Here is an 11,105-nt window from a genome sequence, read left to right on the forward strand (position 1 = left end):
GACAGAGTGGAGCATACAGAGCGACCAGTCTGAGTCACTCCCTCCTGCACGTGGAGCTCTCGCTGTCCATCACAAACCCTTGCTCACTGCCGTTCAAGAGCTATACATAGCTGTCAAGCTGAAATGTCAAATAGCCTGAGACTAATATAGGATCTTTGGTAACTGCTGATTCTTCATAATACCACAGTGTCAATGCAGCAAAAATAGTTTCCATACCATACTTTTTCGTTCCATACCATAATTACTGAAATTTCTCTAAAGAAATCATAGAGGTTTTCAGCTAACCTGCAGTCTTTCATCTTCCAATATGCCCAGAGAACAACAGCCATCCTGCCCTCCAGAACCACAGCAAGGAGTCATGGGGCAAATAGCTTTCTCAGCCATATCACATTTTGCTATTTACCCACCGCAAAGAAGTCACTAAGCAATGCTGGACACACAATGCCTTCACAGATCCATTTAAAGCAAACAGAGAAGATATCCAGTGTTTCTGAAACTATAAAAGAGAATGGTACTTTCTAAGCAAGAATACTGACTGGTATAAAAAAGGACTCTCAGGTAAAGTGATAAGTCTGTTAACTTCTGCTGTCTTTAGGGAAGACAGCTCTGCTCATCCTGACATCTCAGTAGTGACATATGTGAGCACAAACAAAAAGTTACACAGAGAAGTAGCAGGTGATCAAGCAACTGAATTTGATCTGTAGACTGTACAGTGCCATTAAAATAGCTTAAACAAATAACTAGAATCAAACAGAAAGATGGATCTAAACTCCAGATTTGAAGTTGGTGAGCTGTTTGATGTCCACAGTGCAAATAGCTGTGCTGCAAGCACCCATCCCTCTGCTGAACAGATTGCAGCAGCACTCTGGAAACACGTACAAGATAATTACCAGGGCTGAAGCTGGGAGTGCCCCCTATGTATTTCCAAAACTATTAAGAACCTTTGTAGACTAAGAAACTAGACTAAGATTTTTTTTTTTTTTTTTTTTTCCCAGAATGGGTGATTCAAGCACATATCCCACCAACATTATAGCAGCTTCTGACAGCTCTAGCTTAACAGCCAGGCTTATTCTGCCAACTTCCATTTGCAGTTAGAGCTGTGCACAGCTTTCCAAAATAGCCATGACTATGGCACGCTTCTAGATCTGTATAGACATTATGTGCTTCAGAGACAATATGCAGAAAACCCAGCTGAGCATTTCTTCAAAGCTGGCAGCATCACTCTCATGTTAGTCTCCTGCTCATATGCGACACTGACCACGTTGTTCCTATGGAAAATGAACACTGACCTTGAAAAAAACTGTGGCTTATCACAAATTAAAATGAAATTTCTCTAAGGAAGAAAATCTGAATTTGAAATAAGTGCCTGCTTCCACAGATTTTCCTGAAAATGCAGTATATAACTTAATTCTTTTGAACTCCAAGGTTCAGAAATAACTGTGTATCAAGGGTCTTCTGCACAAGCTGGATTTCAATCTTAGGACAATTCTAATTAATAATACAGACAAAGTCCAATCTGCTTTTCAGGGTAGCTCTATTAAGACATAAATGTATACTAAAGTTTTTTACCTTGCTGGCTTTCTGCAGACAATGACATTTAGGCCCAGCTATTGAAAAAGCAATTAAATTGGGTATTTTGTGTGAAGTATCACTTCATTCTCATCCCAGTCTTTTACAATTTGATCATGTTGTAAGATGTTGCTAAATCTGTTACCCACAGTTCTCAAATCAGGGCAATGGGCACTGCTAGACACAGGGCCCCAGATGGTTAATCCAGGCTGATGCAGGCATCATTATGATCTTGAAGTCAATGAATATGATATACAGTGAGACAAAATAGTAATGCTTATTACTAAAGTCTTGTGCTAGTAAACACATAGGCAATGACATATTAAGGCAGTATCTGACACGTTATCTTAGTTTATCATGGACAGCTATGGCTATTTGAATAAAGATATTGAATAAAGATATTTGAAATTTCTAATTCTGTATACAACCACAGAAATAAATGGCCTTACTGCAGGGTGGGGAAAAAACAACCACAGCATCTCACACTGATTTCACCCACAGGTGACAGATGTTTAGCACTTCTCCCAGTCCCAGTGCTTCTGGAGAAGCCAGATGTTCACAAAAAAAAAAAGAAAAAAAAACCAAAAACACACAAACAAACCAGGCTGGTGTTGGTTGTGGAGGGGCCCTGGAGCTACGAATATGTAGCCCAAGGGAGAAAGTCTGCATCTTCTAGGCAACTGCTCAACAGGTCTGCAGTACATAAATGCTCTTCTTGTTGCAGAAGTAGCAAATACTCTTACATTATGCCTTCCTTTACTCAACTTCCTGAGGCAGGAGTGACAATTAGCAAGGTACGTGGATGAACCTGCCTGTTGCAGCACCTCCACAGGAGCTCTGAAGCCTTGCTGTAGGATCCATTAAGATAACCACAGAAAATCTGCAGCTGAGTAGGATGCTTAGAGGTCTAATTCCAAGCCACATCCAGCATGGGTAGGCTTCAGGGGGCACACAGCTCCATGTTAACCAATTATCAATATCACATACCTACAGCCCAAGCCCAGGCTCAGTTCTGTCCCACTCCAAGGGCAGAGCATGGTATTTTTTCAGTTTAGTCTGAGTAGAGAAGGAACCATTGAGCACACTGGAACTCAGACCACAAGCATAATCCCTAGCACTGGCACTCAGAGCTTGCTGTGTGGCCCGGTTAGCAGAACAGATAGCATATGTGCGAGTTGCAGGGCAAGGTGCTGCCATCGCTGCCAGACATTGGCTGCAGCACAGACAGACGAGGCTCCAGCTGTTCCAGATTGCCTCGTGTTCCATTTATGTGATTTGGCTGCAAATCCTTTTCTATTCCTGCCTTCCTCTCATCAAGGGTAACACTAGCAACACAGCCAGCTTCTGTGGTTCACTTTGGTCTCTGTGCCCTACACAATCATACACATGCAGCCTCAAAGATTAGATCCCCTGTATCTGCACTGTATCCAAAATCATAACCAAGTGATTGTTTTAGTGCTGCTGGTTTGCAAAGCCAAGAGAACACAGGAACAAGGCAAACACTACTAGGCTATGGAAAGTGAACTTGTCAGTTGAACTCTCTTAAAGCCCCTTGCTGCTCCATTACAAGGTAAAGAACAGAAATGACTTGCAGATCCAAGAAAAGTCTGCACCAACAGGAAAGGAAAAGGGCTGTAGAGAATGTGTAAACTGAGCAAAGTAAACAAAAGGAACTGAGATGAAAACAAAGATGAAACTGGAAAAATATTTTTCATGACTTCTAGAGCATTCACATCACTTTAAACTGGGATTTATAAACACACCTCAGTGAACTCTTGACAAAAGTAACAACAAATCAAACACAATCTGTCCTTAGATCAAGAACTCTCTGAATTAAATGTTGCATATATATATATAAACAAGTGCATATATATATATATATATATTATATATGTTATTATATTAATTTAATATAAATCATTATTTATTATTAATAATTTAACCCCATTTAATGTTGCTTAGAGGGTAAGATCCCAGTGCTTATTTAGAAATCAACTAGTTAAATGCCTCTGAGCAACTAGTTAAAACCTCTGAGGCTTCCTGCTACTTGTGAATCCACAAGCCACATACCTGAGAGGGGAATGAGCTACAATGACCTATTTTCTGAAGTGGCAAAACTCACACATGACATACCCAAGTAGAACAGGTTCTTTGACTTCTTCTGCATATGATAGATAGCAAATCTGAACTCCTACCTCTTTCCCTAAGGATTTCACCATATGAACTGTATCTTAGGGATTTGCTTTGTTATCCTTTGAAACAGACTCAAAGAAAAACAATTGTTGCGTGCATACTGCTCCACAATTATTCTGTATTCTGTTATCTCACTCTATAAGCCACTAGGAGTGAGGGCCTTTATATATGTATGTATATACTTTGTCCCACAAAACACTTGACAAGAGAGAAGGGGAAGAACACAAGACATTCATGTTTCATCCTCTCTCCTCATTGGACCAACCTGAGCTAGAAATGACATGAAGGGAGGGACTCTTGAAAAGGAGTGGAACAAGGAACTGGGTGCTGTATTTGTGTAATTATGGTGCCACATTTGCTCCCTATATGTGTCATGAGGACCAGATTTGTTCTGTTACTGAAGAAAAAAGAATTAAAAACAAATAAAATCACTTAATCCTAAAAAATAATGGTTTCTATTTAGAAAAACCCCACCATGTTATGGGAACATTAAAGTATTTTAAAAACAACTCTAATGATATAATTCAGAAGTGTTTACTTTTCATGGCTAAATGAAGTTAGATTTTTTTCCCCTTCGCCATAGATAAATCAACTCATACTACAGCTGGAGGAAAATCTCCAAAACAGAGATATTGATCAATTTCACTAAGGCCAGTTTTTGCAGAGAAAGGGAGAAAAATAGCTCCTAAAGCAGACAGAACTGAACACTGAATGGAGCTTATATTCCTCCCACAATCCTTTCCAAAATGGAGAAGTAAATAACTGTGGTTCTTGCAAAAGATGACTCCATCTGAATTTCACAGTACAAGCATCAGCTAACCAGCTGTGAATAAATCCCTCCAACATTTCAGATGGTAACAGCTCAGGGCCTTGACACACCACTAATAGATCCTGACATGGGGAAATCATCTAAATTCAGAAACATTTGCCCAAAGTATGTATTAGGGATGCATATAATGAGCCAGCAAATTGTCCAATAATCTCAGAGACCTCTCCACCCCCCTGCATGAATGAACAAGGGAGGAGCAGCAGCATTCCACTTCTTAATTCACTACAGTGATTGCTTTGCTCAAAAATGTCCCCCATCAAGACTGGAAAATGCTGCACTGAGCTTCCAGTTACCAACAGTAAGGAGGGAGATTTCCACAGCCTGGATTTTGGGGGGTCTGTGAGCTGTAAAAAGGGGAATGATTTGCCAAAGCAGGGAAAACTGCAACCAGAGTTTCATAACTTTCCCTGATATTGGCCAGTCCACAGCACAGAATGAGGGAAAAGAGGGAGAAAGTTATCTCAGTAACCATGCTTTATTTGATTTTAACATCTTTTTTAAGCTCTTTACTTTTCTTAGCTCTCCATTTAATGAGAAAGTAGAATATTGAGCATTACGTATGTAAGATATTAATGCCCTGAGAAACAGAAGCAGAAGTACATTGCCAGTGTGCAGAAGTAGCAGCCAGCTGCAGGCAGACATGCAGCCACACAAGGGGCTCAGCTCTGCACAGGTACTACACTGCAGACAGGCAAGAAGCAAGGATGGCTCAGAGTCATACATCCAGGTTTGCTGAAGCAGAACTGGCTACCTTTCCTGTCTGAGCAGTGCTTGGGACATCCTGCAATCAGAAGTTTCAGCTGAGGTAGATATCCCCTGATAACCTTTTCCAACCTATTTCATCTTCTTGTAGCACACTGCTCTGTGTTCTTACCAGCTAAAAATATGATGTTATAGAGAATAATTTTCAACCAAAAAAGTATCTTTTAGAACCATAAGATACAGCTTCCTTGTATATTCCATGCAATTTAATTTCATGTCAAGAATTACCATCAGGAAACATGTGCCACTGCTTATTTTTTCAGCAGTATTGTACCATGGCTAAAATGGCAACGAAATGAAGTAGTTCTAATTCTTTTTAACTACAAAACATCAAGGACTGTGCATTTTGATCTACACACATACATATTTCATTAGCTGGTGAACTCTAAAGCAAGGAGACCTCTTGCTTCTCCCATCCAGTAATTTAATGCTCTCTTCTACCAGTGCTCAAAGCAAAGAGCAGAAAGTAAAACAGTGTATCTAACTGTAAAATATACTACAGCCTAAAACAATCATGCTATTGTTCGTACTGTTCATATTTGCATGTGAACTTTGAAAAGGAATTAAACCTCCTGCCAGAACACTAAACCTGTGGCATCAGCCTGTGCAACCAGTAATACTGTAATCTTGCCCTATTTGGGTTGTGAAACTCCCTTCACCTGCTTTCTGACACAACCAAATTTTCCCCACTGATGGAGTAGATTAGAGACTAAACATCCACATGAATTTGTGTCATGACATTAAATTAATCTAAGATAATACACATTGTACATAATTAGCTTTGATTCTTTTTGCACTCAGATAATTGACACCACAATAGCCTATTTCTGGGACCTGATGAGAACCTAGTTTTTCCTGAATTCCAAATTTTTAACCTACTTTGTTCATCTTGCTATGATTTCAAGACAGCAAAGAACTGAACTACCGGACTGATCATATTATCATAAATTCTTGAGTTACACTTAGAATCCTGAGTATACAATCATTCAATGCAACTCTCCTAGGTAAAAAGGCTTGTGAGGGAGCCTTTGCTTGACGTATTTTCAGCCAAAATCAGGGGGAAGTACATGGAATTCAGCTGAGGAGAAATCATGTGTAAGAACATCTAATTATGACATAAACATACTATATTTGAGCTGAGTTTTTCTAAGCCACATGATCATATATTTTCTAGACTTAAAACTACGCCATGAGTCTGTAGTCCATTAATACAGAATAACATTTCAAAGTATATCCTCTTGGGCCATTATTATCATATTACCAAATAGAAACATTTATACATCTAAAGCCAAATGTTATATATACAGAAGACATAGACTGAGCAAAGGTTTCTGGAGCAGCAAGCACAGATCTACAAAGATTGGCTTCATCTCACTCAGATCTGCCCTGGATTCCTGAAGCCCTACATGGGGCTGATTTTTGCTACCAAATTTCACCCTCATTTTCTTTGCAGAGACAGAAACATCCTCCTGTTACAGCGCCATCACCAAGTTTTGAATCACAGCCTTTCCAGGGTAATATTTGTGGAAAACTTTTGTAAACAGTAATTCTACTCAAGCAAGCTGTGGCATTAAATCTGTTGTATGATACTTGCCCCATTGATGTAAATGGAAAATTTGAACCAACTTCAGAGAGAATGGCTGAGATCCTCACATTTGATGTATTGTAGAAATTGACTGTAAGTTGTTTACTCAGTCCACATAGACAGGCAAAAGGGAAATATGGAAACATCAAAGCTGAAGTGATACTGAAAACCAGTGTGCCTAAACTACCAGTTATACTTTCAAATGAGAGCTAAGAACTCTCGGGGGTTTTTTCCACCCTTATACTCAGGCTGTTATTTTTATCTTGGCACTGTTCATTTTTGCTATTTCTTTACATCATGTTTGGTGCAATTACAGAGACAGAACTGTGTCAAGTCTCATCTGTACTGTTACCCGCTAACTCTTCTTCTGGGTTTATAACTTTGCAACCTATTGAATTTGTGTTTAAAACATCCTTGAGATACAACTCTAGAATTTTCTACTCCCTCTACCAGCCTCAGTTCAACTGCTACTGAATTTAAATGTTTCATAGTATTACATATTCTTCCACTGAAGATTACAGCTTGGTAACAGGATATGATTCTGTGTGCGACTTTAATAATTTCTAATGCAGATGTCACCATCTATGTTAACCATCCAGATTCCTTTAAAGTCAGAGGAAAGGCTCAGGATTTCCATTCCTACTCTGCTTCCACCTGTGCCCCCTATGCACCTGCCCCAGCCATAGCTCTCCCCCAGGGCTGGAAACATAGACCACACAGGAGCACAGCTGACAGAAAAGCAGGACAATACTGATACTTCCAATAGAGGAAATGGAAAGTTACATTATGATCTGAGGTCTCTGGCAGGTGTTTGACCCCAGGTCTCTCACTGCTCTAACAGGGAGCAATGCCCTTCGTTGTTCGTGCTGCGCTCCCATTTGGCTTGTTGAGAGGATGTGGTGTGATTAAGCGTGTTGACATACAGAGTCAGCACGTAATTGCAGCTATTCCACATCTCCTTGTCGTTGTGGCAGAGGGTATATTTAGCCTCTACTGTTCTGCTCAAAAATGAAATATACAATCAGCTCTTAAAGCCTCCCCTTTCCCTAAGCATAAGCCTGTATTTGCCTTAAAAACTGTAATATTTGGCCATCAGCTGCGCTCTGAAGCAACCACCCCCTGTGCCACCCGATGCAGACAAATGCTGAATCGCTGGAAAACACAATTCTGAGCCAGTTCTCAAATACTGCTTGTGTCACGGCATGAATTACTTTCACATCGCCCTAGGCAACTGGATCTCCTGCGTGGAAATCCTACCCGAGGTTCCGATGAAATCTCCGTGATTTTCCCCTCCACTGCCGACACGCTCGGCCAGGAGCAGAGGCCGAACTGTCACCCCAAATACCCCCACCCAAATAGCCCCGGTTATGCGGGAGGGGCAGGCGGAGAACGCAGCCACACACACCACCGGGGGGCAGCGGCTGCCGAGCCCACCCGGGGGGCTCCCACTGGGGCTGCGGGCGGCGACCGGAGCGACGGCAGCCCCAATGGAGCACCCGGCTCAGCACGATCTCTCCCGACATCCGCAGCTTCCCCTGCGCTGCGACAGCTCCCTCCGGAGATACACAGACATCCCATTTATTTTTCTTATCTTCCAAATAGACAATACTCAGCTCGCTCCCCCCGCACCGCGACAGACCCCAGCTCCCTCCCCAGCCCCAAGCAGGGTTAGTGGAGGGCTCGCCGCCTACCTGTGCCGGTGCTCATGGCGTGCAGAGGGGCCGCACCCGCCGCTCCGCTCCGCTCCGCTCCGTTCCGCCGTCACGGCGCCCCCGCGGGCGGCACCGAGCCCATCCCCGCCCGCCGCCCGCAGCGGGGCAGGCGGCTCCGCCCCATCGCCAGGTGCCCGCACCCCCTACACGGCCTCGGCGCAGCGGGCACCTTGGGAAGTGTAGGCAGCCCTACGGACTACATCCCCCTCCGTGCCTTGCTGCTCCTGCGGGCAGCGCTGCTGCATCTTCCCCCCCCCACCCCCCCAACCCAAAACCACCTTGCTCGCAGCCTGCTCCCACCTGCTGCCCGTTGCTCCGCGGGGGAGATCGTCTTCTGCATCATCCTGCCCTACTGGTGCGCGGCTGATGCGTTTGCCAAAGCAAGTCAGCGCACAGGTGCTTTAGCATGTCCCCCGACGCCTGGAGAATGAAGATGAGGGTGTTTATGTTGTTCCTCCGCTCGGCCTGCACTCCAGGCAGCGCTGCACCACAGCTGTCTGGCAGCACGGCTGGTTTATTAAGGAGGAAGGCAGTGCTTTCTGGAGCAGGTGAATTCTCACCCATCCTTCGTACTGGAAATGAAGATTCATAGTGGTTTATAGACATCAGCCAACCCAGTATTCCACCTGTCTAAAAATTAACTACTATAGCTTTGGTAGAAACTATGTTAAAATAATAATAAATCCATTTTAAGAAACCTAGATAAGTCCAGCTGCAATTACATAACACAGCCTTGCACAGCTCCTCTTATGTGGAGCTCAGGGTTCAGGGCAGCTCAGTGTTGCAGAGAAAGGAATCAGCACTGTGGGTAAGGTTGCTCTGCATTCAAATGAAGCAAATCTAGGATTGAGTGCACCTGGAGATAATCAGTACCACCACAGAGACTACGAACCTACAATGAGGATGGGACAATCCAGGTTTCTCAGAGAGGTTATGGATGACCCATCCCAGAGGTGCTAAAGGCTCGGTTGCATGGAGCCCTGGGCAGCCTGGGTGGCCCACAGCAGGGTGTTAGAACTGTTAGACTGAAGTTCTTTCCAACCTAAGCTATGATTCTGTGAATCCAGTGTCCTGTTTATAGCAGTTGCTAGCAGGGGATATCAACAGAAGGGACTTCCTGAGCCAGATGTGCATTCTTTGTGTTAAAGAAACTTCCATGCATTTTCTTCCATTATCTTATTCAGCTGTTCTTTGAATCCATGCACACTTTACAGCAGCCACAGCATCCTGCTTGAGGAATTTCACATTGAAATGTATTGCTGTGAAGAGCCATCTACTTTTTGCTCAACGTGCTTTTTGCTATTTTCATTAGAAGAAAAAGCAAATGTTCCCTGTTCACTTTCTCAGTGCCACTCATGGATTTGCTCTATCAGATTCCACTCTTTTAATGTATTAACTCCTCCTTTAAAACTCTTGTTTTGTAACTTCAGCAGCTGCTGTCACTTCCTATCATTAACTGAATCATTGATTCTCTTTAACAGCATGTTTTCCTTGCTGCTTTCATTACCTGTTTTCCATCCTCCAGCCATCTGTCACCCATTTGCCATGGAAAACTTTCTTGGGCTGCCCAGCTGTGCTGAAGCAGCTGTGTTGCTGTTGGCCTTGTAAAGTCCCATGAAGTTACATAACATACATGAATATCCATGTGTTTATATATGTTCTGTATCACACTAGCAGAAATGTGTAAAGAATCTCAATTGTGGCTGTGCAGCATTCGTCTTGTCTTTGTTCTGCATTCATGCTAATGAGATCTGGCTTCCAGCATCACTGCAATTTGTGTAATAATTTGATCATGAAATATCTTTGCATATAATAACCATCATGAGTTCAAGGCATTCTCAGAGTGATGCTGGTAAGCCTGTGGCTATGTGGAATTGTTGCTTTGAAAGCTCAATGAGGTATAACTTACTGTATCAAAGACAGTGGATATTCAGTCAGTATTGGATGTAACAAGAAAAAACTGCTTTAGGGATACTGAAGTTTGACTCTTCATGCACTGCTGCTCAGTGGAAGAGACTACTAAAGCCTTTCTTTTTTCACTGCAGAGAGAACCTCAGGTCTATGAGAGGTGTTACCCTGTTCTCTTATGGAATCTTCGCAAATGCCTACTACTGGGTTTTGCTAACTCTCTTTTGTTTGAAGAAACCTCCCTAAATATCTGTATGTTAAAAATATTTCTGCTTTTATTTCCTGTCTTGTCTCTCAAGAATTCAGCACTGGACTGCTTTGGGTTACAACCTCAGCAACTCTAATTGCATGTCTAATCTTCAATTCAAGTTCTTGCCCACAGAAGGAGGTTGGAACTGGATGATCTCTGAGGTCCCTTCCAACCCAAGCAGTTCTATGATTCTAAGATATGAATTGTTCTGTATTCAGGCTAGCATATTCAGGCTGCTTTATGAGAAAATTAATGGCTGTGGGAGAGCTGCCAAAATCTGCAGGCTCATGTTTGCAA

General features: G+C 42.6%; 1 protein-coding gene across 28 annotated transcripts in view; it reads right to left on the minus strand.

Annotated features, from left to right (window-relative positions):
* The window catches only part of ABLIM2 (actin binding LIM protein family member 2), a 133,827-nt gene extending 124,644 nt beyond the window's left edge, over positions 1-9,183 (minus strand). For 12 of the 28 annotated variants that reach the window (XM_085547435.1, XM_085547433.1, XM_085547421.1 and 9 more), the window contains exon 1: positions 8,630-8,724. In XM_085547435.1, coding sequence (XP_085403561.1) covers positions 8,630-8,645 — 16 coding nt within the window. In that variant the 5' untranslated portion in view covers positions 8,646-8,724. Of the gene's footprint in view, positions 1-8,629; positions 8,725-8,950 lie in introns of those variants that run through there. The other 16 variants (XM_085547434.1, XM_085547431.1, XM_085547427.1 and 13 more) reach the window with 2 other exon arrangements.
* Between the last annotated feature and the right edge of the window lie 1,922 nt (positions 9,184-11,105).

This window comes from Coturnix japonica, chromosome 4 (assembly GCF_054131305.1).
Source record: "Coturnix japonica strain WE chromosome 4, WE-NBRP24, whole genome shotgun sequence".
In the NCBI taxonomy this organism is placed as follows: Eukaryota; Metazoa; Chordata; class Aves; order Galliformes; family Phasianidae; genus Coturnix; species Coturnix japonica.